The sequence below is a fragment of the Podarcis raffonei genome, chromosome 3, assembly GCF_027172205.1.
Source record: "Podarcis raffonei isolate rPodRaf1 chromosome 3, rPodRaf1.pri, whole genome shotgun sequence".
In the NCBI taxonomy this organism is placed as follows: domain Eukaryota; kingdom Metazoa; phylum Chordata; class Lepidosauria; order Squamata; family Lacertidae; genus Podarcis; species Podarcis raffonei.
The window spans coordinates 112,238,149-112,255,745 of NC_070604.1; the positions used below are offsets into that span (position 1 = coordinate 112,238,149).

At 42.1% G+C, this 17,597-nt stretch overlaps 2 protein-coding genes across 7 annotated transcripts in view; one reads left to right on the top strand and one right to left on the bottom strand.

Moving 5' to 3' along the window:
* Positions 1-17,545, bottom strand: part of ASB3 (ankyrin repeat and SOCS box containing 3) — a 50,411-nt gene extending 32,866 nt beyond the window's left edge. The window contains exons 1-2 of one of the 5 annotated variants that reach the window (XM_053383628.1): positions 17,256-17,545; positions 15,908-15,938 (exon numbers count right to left, since the gene is read on the bottom strand). Coding sequence is in view for 2 of the 5 variants with exons in the window: in XM_053383631.1 (XP_053239606.1) it covers positions 10,226-10,270 (45 nt within the window). In the remaining 3 variants the exon portion in view is untranslated. Of the gene's footprint in view, positions 1-10,225; positions 11,652-15,867; positions 15,939-16,392; positions 16,460-17,255 lie in introns of those variants that run through there. The other 4 variants (XM_053383627.1, XM_053383629.1, XM_053383631.1 and 1 more) reach the window with 4 other exon arrangements.
* Positions 66-14,101, top strand: CHAC2 (ChaC glutathione specific gamma-glutamylcyclotransferase 2). 2 transcript variants are annotated; one of them, XM_053383637.1, is made up of 3 exons: positions 66-448; positions 7,135-7,170; positions 12,104-14,101. In XM_053383637.1, exons 1-3 carry the CDS (start codon positions 224-226, stop codon positions 12,491-12,493), a joined length of 651 nt encoding a protein of 216 aa, XP_053239612.1. In that variant the 5' UTR covers positions 66-223; the 3' UTR covers positions 12,494-14,101. The 2 variants fall into 2 exon arrangements, with proteins under 2 accessions (XP_053239612.1, XP_053239613.1); XM_053383638.1 differs by lacking the exon at positions 7,135-7,170.
* Positions 17,546-17,597: the final 52 nt, after the last annotated feature.

Consider the following 17,597-nt stretch of genomic DNA (forward strand, 5'->3'; position numbering starts at 1 on the left):
AAGGATGCTGGGAGCTGTAGTTCAGGCTGGCCACCCCAGCGTTGCCTTTGACCCGCAGGCTCAGCCGCCTCTAGCGGCGACAGCCCGAAGGAGAGGCACGTGGCTCGATCGGGGAGCCGGCGCTGGAGCCGCGGAGGCTCTCTTTGGGCTCGGTCGCTCGGCCGAGCAAGCCGCACTACAAGCCCCAGGGTGCCTTGCTGATCGATCGCTGGCCGGGGAGAGCATGCAGAGCTCCGGCAGCCCCCAGCAGGGCCGCCCCCTGCCTCCCGATCGCCGGGAGAGCGAAGGAGAGGAGAGCGGCGGCGCGAGAAGCATGTGGGTGTTTGGCTACGGCTCCCTCATCTGGAAGGTGGATTTCCCTTACGAGGACAAGATGGTCGGGTACATCACGGGCTACAGCAGGAGGTTCTGGCAAGGCAGCACGGATCACCGCGGAGTGCCGGGCAAGGTGAGCGGCAAGAGGTTGGGAGAGGATGGGGAAGAGGCAGGCAGGCAGGACTCGGGGGTACCTCGCGGTTCCCCTTCCGTGGGAAGGGCGCACCGGGGGTGCTGGAGTTTGGCGGAGTTGGAGAGGACTGAATTGCGCCGCCGACAACCCATCACAGAGGTGCTGGGCAGCTAGCCCCGCTGCCATCTGCCCGATCACCGCAGGTACACAAGCGCCAAGACGGCTGTCTCACAATAAGAGTGTTTCTCGGTCTTCCCCGCACACAGAGAAGTCCCCAGAAACCAGACGCGCTTTCACACTTACAGCCCAGCGCTCATTACCGCTCGGGTTTTCTCTTGTCAACGCACAACCGTGTGGGTTTTGTAACCGTTCACTTTCCTGCAAACATTTTCCACGCAAATACACACGCAGGCTTTTCTCTCTCCATGCCACGCAAAAGCCGGTTAGCAAATCAGTGCAACCACCGATGCAAGATGCTCGCATTTTCCTGATTATGCTGAAAGGGGTGGCACGGTTCATTTGCGAAGGCAGTACGAGAGGACAGTAGATGAACATTAGAGAGAACATTTGAGGATGTTGGCACAGTTCCCAAGACGGTTCTTCCTTGTGTACCTTTGCTTAATTGCTGTACATTGGGTCACCTCTTACATAAGCTATACACCCTCAGCCGGTTATGCTAGGCACCAAACAGGGCCGGTTACTATTAAACTTTCTTAAAAGACCAGGGTGGGTGTTGAGATAGACACCCATAGACACACACATTATAGTTAAGCAACTTTTGCAAACCTTTTAATGGCACTGTTCAAGCCTGAGGTTCATCCCCTATTTTGGGGAGCACAAAGGATGGGGGGCTTCCCATCTTCAGTCATATGTCATTGCATTATGTCAGCATCTACTGCACCTACTTTTTCTTGAATATTTGTCAGGAAAAAGTGGAGTTTAATCTTGGTATATCTGTTAGGGTAAACAAACAGAAGTCCTAGTTTGTTTGTTTTTCAAAGAACTCTATAGATTCATAGCCCAATCCTGTGCATGTTTTCTCAGAAGTAAGTCATGCTGAATCCAATGGGGTATTTCCTGAGATATTTCAGATAGAAGGGAGAGAGGTTATGTTGGGAAATATTTAGGTCAACTTCCTTTTCTTAGGCATAAATAGGTAAGGTTGATGTATGTGTTTGGAAGAATCGCAGAGAGCACTGTAGTTAGGGGGGAAATGCTCTCCCTCATCAAAAACTCCCCACAACTGGAAACCTAGCACATTAGGGAAGGTTCTAGCCTAGTCTCATCCCTAAAATACTCATTCTTTCTGTGCAGATGTTTTGATGTGGAAAAGCAAGCTGCCATGGATGCTCCACCACTGGCTTCCCAAAGTGGCATGCTAACAGAAAAATACGATGCAATTCTTCTGAACGTGTAACTCAGTACTTACACCAAGAATCTTGGAAATACAGTGGTGCCTCGCAAGACGAAATTAATCCGTTCCGCGAGTCTCTTCATCTTGCGGTTTTTTCGTCTTGCGAAGCATGGCTATTATCGGCTTAGCGGCTATTAACGGCTTAGCGGCTTTAAGAAAAAGGAAACGAACTCGCAAGACATTTCGTCTTGCGAAGCAAGCCCATAGGGAAATTCGTCTTGCGGAACGACTCAAAAAACGGAAAACCCTTTCGTCTAGCGAGTTTTTCGTTTTGCGAGGCATTCGTCTTGCGGGGCACCACTGTAGCTATGTTGAATCCCATGTGGAATTGCAAGCTACTCCCTGGCTAAACTCCCCCCCCCCATATTTTATTACAAGTGACATAAGCAGGTATATGGGTTTCCCTTCTTACGATGCTGGAGTTTGTTGAGGCCCAACACAACGATTCTGTAGTTCTTACCCCTAAAACTCCCCTTAAAGCACACCCTGTGCTCTCATTTTCCCATTCTTCTGTCAAGGCTAATGTTGCTGTTGTCAAAAAATCAGATGGAGGTGGGTGGTTCTCAAACTATTTTATTTCTTTACATGGGGAGCTTGCTGTGATGAAGACACAGATCTTCCGTCCTCTTTTATTTTGTATTACCTGTCCAAATAGGTAAACTTAGTTACTAACATACCAGGTAATGTCGCTAATGCAGTTATCAGTACAGCTTCTCCTACAGTATTATATTCCTTATTTTCCATTCAGTATGAATATAATCCTGCCTATAATGTTGAACCCACTGCAAATCAATTTCATGAATAACTTCAAGTATTGAGTGTTGAGAGGAAAATAATTTCTGTATACTCTATCCACACCATTCCCTGCCTTTATAAGCTACTATCATGTCTCTCTCGCCACCCATACATTTTTTTTCTTAATCCCCTCACTCTTTTTTAGAGATCCTTTTCAGAGTTTGCTTGGGATTTCACCATCCAGGAAAAATTGGTAGTGTACACAAACTTGTCTACTTTACTCTAGATCACTGTTCAGAGATCTCCTTCTCTCTAGCGAACATTGGCCCAATAACAGTGTCTTCTTCTTCTTTTTTAATACTAAAGTGCATTTAGAATCATAACCATAATTATATTTGTAGCATTATCTTCAGCTTCAGGTCACAATTGATAAAATTAAGGCTGTTAGCTACTAGAAAAATATCTAAGCAACTCACATCCATTCTAGCTAGTGTTTGTATGAGTTTCAGTATGCTATTAGCAGTATAAAGAACATAAATATTTCATCCACCTATCCGAAGTTTGTGCATCCCAAATTTCTGAGGAACTCTCGGAAACTGTTCCATTTCATGAAAAGTGCATTTTTAAAGCTACCTCAATGGAAATAATAGATTTTAAAGTACTTTGAAGTACTTTGAAACCCGATGTGCTTCTCACTATACAAGGGCTATAGAGCTTATATAATTCTAAATAGCATTTGTTGAGCTAAGGAAACAATGGGATCCAGAAACGTCCAGAAATCTAAGAGAATGGCATTGACAGGGCTGGGCTATGTTATTTACAGCTGCATATGCGGCAGATTATTCAGTCATCAGAAGTACTTAGCTGACTGTCAACATACATGAAGCAACACTTAGAAATAATCGGCATTATTTTGTGAATGAGAATATGCCATATTGTTGTTTATTACAGCTTGTGCCTTTCAGAACCCCTTACTTTACATTTACCAAATTCACATCTCTAACCTGTAGTCCTTAAGATAGACTTCTGGGAATCATTTTAAGGTGCATCATAATATTTTGTGAAAACACAGCCATAAATACAGAAAAATGCTAAATTGATATAATGTATGTTGCATTTTTTCTTTTGTTCTGCATGAACAAGAAGTTTGCAACAAAGATTAAGATTAACAATCTGACTCAAACTGCAAGACAGACAACAGCTTGTTTTTTAAAAAGAAAAAAAACAGGTACAACATGCAATTCAGTTATTGTACAAAACATTATTAATGACTACTCTGGGTAAAATTGTCTCTTTAAACAGCCAATTGGATTAAACTGAGCCAAGTGTTGATTAGTATTTGATGTTCAGAAAATATATATAAATGACTGTTCTTTAGAAGAGCAGGGAGACAGTAACTACATACAAATTCTAGTGTACCTCATTCTTATTTCCATTTTGTTGACAACAGCCTTAGGTCAAATAGTGAGTTCATAACTGAGGTTAGACATCAGCTCAATATAACTATTTAAGGCCGATTCTGAGGACTGGTTCAGATATAAGATCTGGTGCTAAATTCCTTTGCTAAATACCTGGGAAGGGTACCCAGTTCTCAGGAACATACTGAATATGCAAATACCACCAGTGATTACTTTAATGAACCTGTTCTCAAACAACATGTCTGCACAAAGCTTTAATATTACCTAGGAATCAGGGTGTCCCCAACTAAGAGGAACAATGTTTCTGGTGATAAAGACAAAATTTAAAAGTACGTGGTTTACTCTTTTATAGACCATGCTCAGAACTGTGTGTAACCTATGCTAAAAAATTAAAATTCTGCACCCAAGCACTTTTAGTTTTGCTCCCAGAAAAAAAAATCAGTGTTATTTGTGTACAGTTCTGCAATGTCTGCCATTTTAGATCAATCATTATGGTTCTTGATTGTCACAGACAAGGCATTGACACACACATGCACACACATTCTGTCTCGCTTGTAGGATTTCAGCAGGTATTGCTCAATCACTTCCAATCATATTTCCATCATAAAGGCTAGAATTTTACTTTTAAAAAAATACAGGAAGCTGGGTTCTGAACCTTTTACATTCTGGAATTTTTCTAGATTTAGTAATATCCAACAGCAAGTAATTGACTGCTCAAAAATGCATTGTGCCTAGTAGTTTTTAAAGGTTAAAACAAAAATCTGTTGCACTCCAACACTGCTTTAAACAAGCATGATACAACCTAAAAATGGGAGAATAAAAAATGATCTATGGCAATGCCAAAACTTTCAGGAGAGAATATGTTAGCACAAGCCTTATTTTATTTTTGGACTTGGGTCGCTGTCCTATTTTGTTTCCAAAAAAAAAAAAAACACCTTCTGAAATGGGTAATAAAAAAACAATACTTTTTCATATCAAAAAGAAAAAAACAGCTTCTTGCTTCCCCTTCCCAATATAAACACAGAAAAATAATCAGTTACACTAAACCAATTTCTCTACCACATACGAATTCCACAAAATCTGTATTTAAGAGTGCAATGCACTTGCCTCCTAAAAGGTAATGCACTGAGTAAAGCAGTAAAAATAATAATTCCACCGGGGGGGCACAGGATGCAATATATCTATCACATCAAAGATCAAAGGTCCATCTAGTTCCGTATTCATAGAATCATAGAGTTGGACTAGACCACAAGGGCCATCGAGTCCAACCCCCTGCCAAGCAGGAAACACCATCAGAGCACTCCTGACATATGGTTGTCAAGCCTCTGCTTAAAGACCTCCAAAGAAGGAGACTCCACCACACTCCTTGGCAGCAAATTCCACTGTCGAACAGCTCTTACTGTCAGGAAGTTCTTCCTAATGTTTAGGCGGAATCTTCTTTCTTGTAGTATTCTGTTTTCTCCAGTGACCAATTCTATCTTGGCTTATTTTTTTCCTAATGGCAACAGAACTCCAGCAGCTGCACAATAATCAGAAGTCAGAAACTGTTGTGCTGAATATCTCACATATAGTGCAAAAGATTCCTTAAGAACATGTGAAACATAGGTGAGCATTGCAGTTAAAAAAATTGTAACTCCAATTTGTCAACCTGCTGGTTGGGTTTAACACTGCTTAGTCCCGCTGAAGCCAGCAAAATTAAAAAGAAATAAATCCAAATAATTAACTTCTAAGCAGTTTGTAGATTTGGCTCTAGGCACATTGGTATTTCTTCCACTCATGCCCGTTTTTTTCTTTCTGATAGGCACTTTCAGTTGCTGTGAAGAGGACTGAAAGAGTATTAAATGATAGGAGGTCTAGAGTAAGGCTGCTGCCCCGCTTTCCATCATTGCTCACTTACAGAGAAGGGATGGGTGAACAGGCAGAAGTACAGCAGGTCCAGGGGACTCCCCAGGTTAGCAGCAGACCCTAGTTATGTGCCCAGCCGTGTTATCCCATGATGCTGCCCTTTCAAAGACCATAGGGCACAATTCCTTCAGATGCATCCACGTCCTCCTGCTCACTACCATTATGTTCCAGCCAAGCTGCAATATGGGCTCTGCAGCAAACAGATGGTCATAGTTCAGCTAGCTGGCTGCTACCCACCTCAAATGTTCCCTGTTTGCAACAAGGGTCAGGGCATGTATGCCAACATTTTAAGCTGTGGCAGCTAGCCTGCCGCTCTCCAGACAACTGTTGGGCTACAACTCCCATCATCCCTGACAATGGGCCATGGCGGCTGGAGCTGATGGGAACTGGAATGCAGCAACATCTGGAGGACTTTTAGTCACTTTCGGTTTAAGTAATACACAGTTTGGCTCTAGTCTAGGGTTATCTTCTCCTTTTCCTTTCTCTCCTCTTGTATTCAAATGCACCACAGGGAGAAAGTAGGCTTGCTCATTCTAATCCAGAATAAGGACCCGGCCCAGTTTGGATATAGTTACCCATATTGTATGTGTCACATTTTAGCTGTCCCTTCTTCTAATGTTCTCAATGTGGTTTACATATTTCCCACCCCCTTATATCCTCATAACAAGTATGTGTGATAGGTTAAACCAGTAAGTGAACTAGTCCAAGACCACTTCTGACTCAGGATTGAACCCAGTTCTCCCCAGCCCTAATCAGACACTATAACAACCAAACCATACTAGCTCTGTTATCCCTGGTTAGAACGGTAAAAAGTAAGTCCAATCCGTAGTTGGGAAGACAAGGGAGCGTGCAATCCTGTAGTCCATTCCAAGTTTTTACTCCCCAATTAACTTTTGAGTTGCACCGCATCTGCACTAGCTTCAAGACACAACTTTTTGGTCAGTGTTATGGAAATCATTAGAGAAAGCGCTAGTAAGTGTTCAGCCTTTAACTGGGCCATGCAGTTGTCAGGCTCGTAGTGTGTCTGCCCTAAGCACAGATTTGATACAGTACCACGCAACATCAGAAATAAAGGTCACACTCTTCCAAATGGATTGTATTGGTTTGATAGTCTTGTGGTCCTCTTTTTTAATATATATATATATATATATTTCCATTTTTGCTACTGATTTAATAATAAAAACTTTTTACTGTGATATTTCTTTTAATTTTAGCCTGGAAGAGTTGTGACACTTATTGAAGATCCTGAGGTATAGTAGATTCTGTTTTTATATACCATTTAGTATATACATTCTTCCGAAAAAACTCAGAAGCATATTTTGATAATACTGTACAGCTGTATTTCTTTAATTTTGAAATACAGAAAAAGTAACATGGGCTGCAATCCTATGCACTTACCTGGGAGCAAGCCCTACAGGACACAGTGGGACTTAGTTCTGAGTAAACATGCATATAATTTTATAGTTAATAAAGCTTACAATTTTTATCCAGAGAAACTCAAGAACTATTTATTTAAGCCCAACCTGTTTCTTCAGATATATGTTCCTTCCCAACAGTACGCAAGACTGTTTAACCAGGGGTAGTCAACCTTTTGGAGCCCATGGGCATATTTGCAAAAATTATAATGGGCAGCATACCCAGGCACACAACATTACTTGCTTGCCCCTGCCTTCTCCACCATCAGTTAGGCCCGAAATAAAGTGTAATTTGCTTGGGAAATGCAGCTGGAGAGGGTTAACCCCTCCCCAGCTACAATCTCCATAAAGATCATCCTGTCTTGAGTTGTAATTATGCTTCAAGTAAGTTTTCCATTGGCTACAGAAGACTTCTTTGAAGCTTAATTGCAATGCAGAGCAGGATGATGAGGGAGCCTGGGAAGACTTGGCGAGCTGTGTGGCAACCACACAGTTTAACTCATTTCCCGGAGGAAGCTAGTTCATATGTCCTTGAAGAGGAGTCTCTTGATTCACACAGGCTGGCCTCTAATAAATCAATTCCTGTGCACTTTTGAAGACTCCTGTTTTCTGTACTTGAGCTTCCATGTAGGCCACACAGGAGGGGACTTCCTCTCCTCTGAAGGCAGCATGGCAACATAGGCTACTAGCCTCTTAGGAGGCTAGCAAAAAAAAAAAAAAATGCAGGCTACTGACTTTTGTGGCTGCAGTAAACCTAACAGTTTGACACTGCACCAAAAGAAATTATGACCTTCTCTCAGTGATTTATGTAGCCACAAGACATTATATTGCAGCCAATGAGCCTCTTTCATCATGGTTGGGACATTATCTCAGCAAGCTGCTGTTAAGTCTGTGATTGCCCTCGGAGGGAGGGAGGGGTGTTTAAACATCTTCCATGCTCACTGATGAACTTCAAAAAATGCTTCCTTGACCCAAACCTGGCCACGGCTATACAGAAAGGGAAAGAAGGCTTTGGCCTCATCCATCAGCCAAATGAACAAAAGCCACAAACAGCTGTTTAACACCAGCAAGGGAAAGACAGCCCGGCCCACACTAGACACCATTGCCCATATATAGCGTAACTGTCCTGGCTTGGAAGAAGTGATCTCCTCTTCTACAAATAATAAAAATACGGAAAACGAACAAGAATAAAAATGGCCAGTTCACCCTTTATTTTTCTTGTAATGTGTAGCTCTACCTGTAGATTTCAAAGGGGACTGGGGAGGAGATATGGCAAGATACACTCGCAATATTCAGAGACCACTTTTTTCTCTTGCCTAACCTGCTGGTTATCCAAGGCAGATTCAACACCCCCTCTAAAATGAAAGATACACTTTTGATCTATAATTCCAACACACACTTTAGTAGTTAGGTATACTCTTCATTTTAAACTCTTTCCCCATTGCTAGCATAGCTATCAACTTTTATGCAAGAACTTTGATATCCATACCTCCTGTGAATTTGCATGGTGCTTTAAAGGTATTTTTTGATCATTGCCAATGGCAGAATGCTTTTATTTTTATTACATCTGTTAAAATCTGCTTGGAATACAATGTGAAGAGATGAACAGAAAGGTTCCTTCCCTGTGACTTGCTGAATTAGGTGCAGTGTAGTAGCTATGACTGTAATTAAGATAGGACAAAAAACAAGGGCCATGAAGTTTCTATTTCAAATTAGTGGTGAGCTTAAACCCCTCTTTCAGTCTATTTTCTGCCCATCTTTCCTCTTGCAATATGAAGGTGAAGGGTGAGCCATTTTACCAGACTATTGCAATGGTTACTGAGATAATGGCTGCATTCACATGTCATACTAAGCCATGGTTACAGTGGCGTAGCGTGGGTTGTCAGCACCCGGGGCAAGGCAAGTAATTTGCGCCCCCTAACCCGTGGATTTTAGTAGGGGCAGAGAGCTGCGAGTGCGAGCGCCCCCCCCAGATGTTGCGCCCGGTGCGGCCGGCCCCCCTGCACCCCCCACGCTACACCACTGCCTGGTTAGGACACTGTATGAACCACACAAGCTGTGGGTTTGCATGCTTCCATCCTGTGCAGCTAACAGCAAGAATTGGGAAGTTCTTGCTTCCAATTAACTACAACTCCCTGTGTGATTTAAACCAAGAAATGTGGCTGTTGCTAGTCATGGTTAATTTAGACAAACTAGCTTCAGAAACCAGATTCAGAAGTTTGTTTGTTTGTTTGTTTGAAATTAATCATAGCTTAGCTTTATAAAATAACATGCCTTTATTATCTTAATCAAGTAGGTCTCACCACAACACTCACAGTTTGTATCAACCAGTTTGCCATACAACCATGGTTAATAATAATAATTTATTATCTATACCCCAGCCACTCTTAAGATTAAGGCAAAGTAAAAGCTTTACTCATCCTCCTGGCCACCAGGTAGGAACACACAAGCCTGGTGTTTGCTGCCACTTGTGCATGCCATGTTAAATCATGGTTTAGTATGTCAAAGGTGTAAAATTCAAAATAGCAGTATTGTTGTTCTTAATATTTTAGCATATTCATCAATCATAATCATCCTTTTGTAATGTGGATGGTGTTGCATAACCAGCCATTGTTGCTCTCCCCTGGACTTTACCCACTTTCACTGTAGGCAGTGACACCACTCATTTCTAAATGTTAAGAGCAGATTTGAGTGCAACACAGCTTAGAAACTGAAACATGGAACTTTCCATTTGATCGGAAAAAAACTGCTTGAATCTCAGAAAGTTTCCCTGTAATGCTAACACTGAATTGAGATCAATGTAATAGCTGCTATAGACTTAAACCATTTTTTGTAGTTGACAAGGCCAGCAAAATAGAGCATAGTGTCAGCCATTGTGAATTTTCTGTACCTTTCTGGTATGTTTTTTCACACTGCTGTGCAGTTGGGACCCCATTATGCTAACAGACAGATTCCTCTATAAGCAAAGAATAGTTCAGCTTGTGTGTGTTTTCTCCCTCTACTGTATTTGTCCTGGTAAAACAAACTAATTCAGATCAATGCAAATAACAACTTTTATATCTATAGTCTGTAAACAATCTTCAATTATTAGTGTACCACTAAAAGTGCAGTAAAAATAAGAATAAAACTTCTAACTAGCAATTTTCTTATTTCATTTTAAATATCACTACACTAGCACAATCAGACCTGTTTCAACAGTACAGTACTTACAGGGTTACATGTTAGCTTAAGCAGGGTGAAAAAGCAAGACAAGTCTGGAAAAAAACAAGAAAAGGGGGTTTCCTAATATTTAACAGAGTTACTAACCACACACCAGATAAACATAACATTAACTAAGTCACTTTTAAACACAGGTCTCTTTTAGGCCAGGACTAGATAGTACAGTGGTGCCTCGCAAGACGAAAATAATCCGTTCCACGAGTCTCTTCGTCTAGCGGCTTTTTCGTCTTGCGAAGCAACCCTATTAGCGGATTAGCGCTATTAGCGGCTTAGCGGCTATTAAAGGCTTAGCGGCTAAAAGGCTATTAGCGGCTTAGAAAAAGGGGGGGAGCGAAAAAAAATCGCAAGACTCGCAAGATGTTTTCGTCTTGCGAAGCAAGCCCATAGGGAAAATCGTCGTGCGAAGCAACTCAAAAACGGAAAACCCTTTCGTCTAGCGGGTTTTTCGTCTTGCGAGGCATTCGTCTTGCGGGACACCACTGTACATGGCAATAGCTCAGTGTGGTGTAGTGCTGGATTATGGCTGCAGAGACCAGGTGCAAGTTCCCTCCCAGCCATGAAACTCACTGGGGGGCCTTGAGCCAGTTGCTGCCTCTCAGCCTAATCTACCGCACAGGGTTGTTGTTAGAATGCAGAGGGAGAGAGCTATGCACACCACCTTGAACTCCTTGGAGGAAAGGTATAATATAAACATAATAATAAATAAATCTTTGCCAGGTAATACCTTCCTTCTGGTAGCTTTCCCCCCTGATAGAAGCCTGTGTGGGAGGAAAAACAGGATAAAGGGAGGGGTGTAGGCTCTCCATTTTCCCCTACAAATACCCAACATGTCATCACCAGGATTACCCAGGAAATACGGATTTTGGAACATGTAGTTTTAACTTTTACACATATTTCCTGGACATTTCATGAAGGAGACATTGCATGTATGCACTATGGATATAAACTCATCTGAAAACCTTTCAAGCAGGGATGTGACCCTCCAGATATTGTTGTTGCACTCTAACTCCCATCAGCCCCAAGAAGGATGCCAGGGGACAATGGGAGTTGTAGTCACACAACATGCAGAGGGCCAGATTCCCCATCCCTGATTTAAATTGCTTCCTTTTGCATCATTAAAGTGAAGTATGTTTTATTAAAGTGAAGTATGCGGGGACGCGGGTGGTGCTGTGGGTAAAACCTCAGCGCCTAGGACTTGCCGATCGCATGGTCGGCGGTTCGAATCCCCGCGGCGGGGTGCGCTCCCGTCGTTCGGTCCCAGCTCCTGCCCACCTAGCAGTTCGAAAGCACTCTTAAGTGCAAGTAGATAAATAGGGACCGCTTTATAGCGGGAAGGTAAACGGCGTTTCCGTGTGCTGCGCTGGCTTGCCAGATACAGCTTTGTCACGCTGGCCACGTGACCCGGAAGTGTCTCCAGACAGCGCTGGCTCCCGGCCTATAGAGTGAGATGAGTGCACAACCCTAGAGTCTGGCAAGACTGGCCCGTACGGGCAGGGGTACCTTTACCTTTACCTTTATGTTTTACCTTCCTGGTTGTGTTCTTCAACAGGGCTGTGTATGGGGTGTTGCATACAAACTGCCACCAGGACAAGAAGGTGAAGTAAAAGCATATCTTGATTTCCGAGAGAAAGGTGGCTACAGGACTACAACTGTCATTTTCTATCCGAAAGATCCCTCAGTGGAGCCCTTTGATGTGCTGTTATATATCGGAACCTGCGAAAACCCTAACTACCTTGGACCAGCACCTCTAGAAGAAATTGCCAAACAGATTTTTAATGCAGTTGGTCCCAGTGGAAGAAACACAGAATACCTGTTTGAACTCTGCAACTCCCTCAGGGATCTCGTGCCAGAAGATGTAGATGAACATCTTTTTACTTTAGAGAAACTAGTAAAGAAACTCTTAGAACAGGAAGAAAGCAAAAATGTCAATTCCATATAATAATCACCTTGTGGTTTCAAACAGTCTCTTCATCATCAGGAGAACGGTTTCACTGATGACAGTAGTATGATTTCAAGATGCTCCATGTGGACTTTGAATATATTAATTTTCATGTTTCATTCAGGGCGCTACTGTCATTGATCAGTAGAAAATTATGTTTAAAGCTATGTCTTCAGGAGTTTAAGGGAGGAGGAGCTTTGAATTTTGGTAAAATTTTAAAGAATGCATTTCTCTCAGTTTCTCAGATATGAAGAAATAATTTATGCCCAATTTAAGTTTGAGGGAAATTTTTATTGATTTCAAGTTATTTAGATTTTTCTTCCTTTTAAAAAAATATAGTTTGGGACTAGATCCTGCACTCAGACAGACTATGGATGCAATCCTATACATATGTGCTCAGGAGCAAGTCTCCTTAAACCAGGCATGGCCAAACTTGGCCCCCCAGATGTCTTGGGACTACAACTCCCATCATCCCTAGCTAACAGGACCAGTGGTCAGGGATGATGGGAATTGTAGTCCGAAAACATCTGGAGGGCCAGGTTTGGCCATGTCGGCCTTAACCTAAGTTAGACCTGCTTTTGGGAGTAAACTTACATAGGATTGAGCTGTATGTGTTACATTAGACCTCAACTACACTTATTTAAGAGCAATCCCAGTGGGACCAGTCTATAATGGTTTGTGGAGTATAGCACTGACATGGAAATCCTATGTACACTTACTTGGGAGTAAGTCCCATGGAAGTTCAACTGATTTCAAAGTAAACTTCATAGGATTGCACTGTAAGCAGCAGTTATTCCTATGCAAAGACTAGGATATTTTAAAAACAATTTACTACGGGATATTTTTCATTTCGTTCATGAGTCAGCAGTTAGTTTATATATAAACTACCTGCCTTTTGATAAAATGAGCAAATATTTGCATGTGAAGGAAACTGCACTTTCCTTTTAGGATGTAGGAAGCCCTATAGAAGCAATGTGTAACTCAAAACATATTGGTGCCTTATATTTTCATCACAATACCTTTTTAAAAACAAGTTAGGGATATGACTTGAATTTACAATAGCAAGAATGTTCAGAAACTCCCATACTTAATCACTAGGCATAGTATTTTCACAACTATCCTATGGCTAAGTGCACACACAATAGTGTGCAAGAATCCCCCCCCCCCCGGTCTATCTTGGGTCCGGTCACTTGTCAGCTTAATCACAGATTTGTATTACATATTTATCAACACTAAATGATCATTAACACTAACTATACCTTCTCCAAACCAGGATTTGCAATCCCCGATTAATATGGGAACCTTAGGCAACTATTGGTGCAGATTTAATGCTGAACTATGGTAAAAAGCAAACAGGTGGAAGAAGTGCAGAAGCTCACAGCTCACTCCCAATCCATTATCCATAGGTAAGAGATCAGCAGTGTTATGTCTGCACTAGACCAAAGACTTCAAAGGGAACACTGCAGAAAAAACTCTTTGAAGATTGCAGGTTACTAGTAAACCGATTTTCAGCAGCACTTACTCTCAAGTCAGTGGCAAGGATTTAAAGATCTGTTCTTTGCAGCCTGTGGTGCTTTGTACTTACATTTCTTAACGAGCACCCCACCCACCCACTTCTGAAACTGGGTGAAGTTTCAAAAGTATTTTTAACATGTCATGGGGGATTGGTTTCAGAGCCAAAGTCAAAATTCCCACTGGGTAAGCACAGGTAGACTGTTGGGGTAGCCTAAAGTACCTCTTTGCATACAGACTATTACGTTTGGGATTGAGATCCAACTTGCATAGCAGGTTAATCTCAGCCATCATTTAGGCACTTCTGAAACTTCTACTCCATTTGCCATCCTTTGTCTGCACAACTTCCACCCAAATGGATGGGCGCTGTGTTAACTTTTCTAAGGGATAAATGATGGCCTCATTATTGCAATAGATTCGCAAAGGAGTTTCCGTCCCAACTGTGAATTTCCTTGCTTCTCATAGTTTAAGTTATTTTCTTTAAGCCTTCAACAGAAGCATATTTTTGTATTTTAATATATATATAGATATAAAGGTTCTCTTCCAAGTGTCAAGTGCTATTCCATTTTCTCATAACAAAATGTGATTCTGTATTTCTTTCCATTGTTCATACTGAAGCCTGTATGACTTTGCATCAGTAACAGAACAATTATTTATGTTTTGTGTCCATAAACCATCTCTCTTCCTTTTTATTAGTTGCTTGTAAAATGTTCCATTGCATTCCTTTGTGTGTGTGAGAGAGAAAGAATGTAACACATGTTCAATAGACTGAGAAAAATATTTTTGTTGGGGAGTTGTTCTTAATGAGAACTATCTTACTACAGACCATAAATGGCTTCTTCAAACTACATGAAAAAAATTGCTTACAGATTATGTAAGGATGATGGCAGATAACCACTCCAGTCATTATAAAAGCATTTACACAAGAAGGTATTATAGGTTAGTCTTTACCCACTAAGGCTACAATCTCTTCCACTTAAATCAATGGGATTTTACCACTGATTTCTGTGAGATGAGGACTTTATCCTAATACAGTATCTTTGACCATGGTCCAGCAAACAAATAACCAGCAGTATATATCCTAAGAAGCTTCTAAAGTAGCAAACACCATGCTACTATTATTTTTTTCCCTAGCTGAAGGAGTTTTAAAAGCAGTTTGTGGCATGGTGCGGGGGTCTCCTGTTCAAAAGGGGTGGGATAAAAAATTTCATTAGGTGCACTGATTATAGGTGTTTGGATCAGCTCCAAAGAGTGTTTTCATGAATCAGATACAGAAGAAATGACTCAATCAGCTTCCATGCTTGTGTGAATGAGCCATCACAGACCTTGGCATCAGAGACAGAACTTTCATATTCTCTGATGCCATTTCAATTTGCAATACTTTTGAGCTGATTTCTCACATTCTACAGCAGTCAAGAATTAAATAGTCAAGTTTAATCTTCAGTGAGGCTCCCATAAAAAGTGATTATCTAAATGCACCATTAGCAATTGGGCGCAAGCACAGAATGTCACATGAAAAACGTCCTAAGTGGTCAGTCCTAAAACACTCTTCCAAGTCAGTCATTCCCCCTGAAATCAAGGGGGGTCTGCATCTCAATAAACATGATTTGAATCAGGTGCATTGTATTTTCATGTATCCAGAATCGCAATGCATGGTATATTATTTTTATCACACACAGTATAGTTCAGAAGCAACTGAATTCCTATCCACAATCTTAGATCACTATAAAACTTACAAGACACACTATGGGAGCAGCAATTTTTATTATATGTCTCAGAAGAACAGCAGACCTAACATATCAAGCACAGTGTATTTCTTTCTCTTCTGTTGAAGAATCGAGTTGTAAGAAAAGAGTCCCTACCTGCTTTGACACACACAAATGTTAAGTTAACATATGTCACCTTCAACAGTCACAGGCAACCTCCAGGGAATCTGAAATAAAGCACAGAAAAGATTGCATGAGCGGAGATATTAAACGTTTGCTTGAATTACTGTGCACAGATGGTCAGAAGGGAAATCCAGCCGATATAATATGTCCCTAATTATAGCTGAGCCAATTCACAGGGTACGATTGCATACATTTGCATCTCCCTTGGCTTCTTTTGGACTTTTGTGGCCGCATGTCTTCCATCCAGGATTCTGCTTAAGGGGGAAAATGTCTGCAGGAACGGGCTAACTTGCTGCTTGCCATACTTCACCCTGACAGGAAAGAGGAAAAAGCAGACATTTCTGCTCCTCTGCAAGCTATGCACCATCATGCTGACCTGCCGCAAGACCCCCAAATCTGCCTTTCTAGGGAAGCAGCCAAGTTCCACTTATATGGGAACGCTATTCCCTTCCACAAAACGCTGTGAAACAACCAGAAGGGAAGGAATTCAAGACATACATGATCCCTTGTAATCTTTTCTTTTCACGGCAAGGCGATTTGTATGTTCTTCCAAGCGGAAATACGACTCGTGTGACATCAACACCATGCAAAATAAGATCCACAACATGAAATGCTTGAATTGGCTTAAACCTCATTGTGCAAGAAGATTGTGTACGTACTTTAATAAGTTAAGCGCAACTTACATCAACCCAACCACCTTGCAAGAGGGCTGGAAACGTTTATTTTAAAAAAATAAAAATCCTCAAGCAGGAAACGGGTGTTTACTCATCACTTCTCAAAGGCACAAAAGACTGGCCTTGAGCTGAAAAATTTTGTGGAGAAGGAGCTGTGAAATCTCTGCATTCAGGGCCTGGCCTGGCTGGGTGAAGGCCCATAAAATGTGTTTTTGAATCCTGACAAAACAGAGAGGCTCTTTGGGAGCCTCGTTTCCTATGCTTGGGGTTTTCCTACCCCCTTCATAAAATGCCACCAGCCCAGTTTTGGGGGAATACTTTGCCAAGGCGAATTCTGAAAATCCTGAGGAAAACTTAGTTCTGTCCCGCCAAGGCCTGTGCAGACAACTAAGAATATACATCCTCCCCACAACGGTCAACTGACGTCTTGTTTTAATTTCCGGCTTTTGTTGTATTTGTCTTTTTTACGTGTGCTTGTAAGTCGGCTTGGTATTTTTATGTGACAAACAGAACCACGTAAAAATATACGGCTGCTTCGCTCCACCGCCTCACAAACTGAGCATTTCCCTCAAGGGCTGGGAACGCACTGCGCATGCTCCGGCGGGAATGTGGCCGCTCCACACAAAACAGCGCCGAACGACCGAACGCCGTCCGTCGCCGAAGGAAAAAAAAGGCGGGAAAACTAACCTTCGCGAAATTTTCCGGAATGAGCCGAAGACGGGGGAGGCGAAGGAAGGGTCGAATGCTTTGCTCGCCTCCCTTCCACTCCCCCGCCCTCTCCTCGGTCTTTTACCTCGCGCCGTCTCCCCAGGCAACGCGCTTGCCGAGCCTGCCCCGGATGTTGATCCACCTATTTTTTTTCCTCCCCGTCTCTTTTCCTTTAAGAACGGGAGGGCGCGGCCAACTGCCAACCGTAGTGACAATGCGGGCCTCCAATTGGAACGTTCGGATGAAGCGCATAGAGAAACTAAATGTAAAGAGTGGCACAAACACATGGCAATGTGAGGTTCCGTGTTGTTGTTCTTTAAA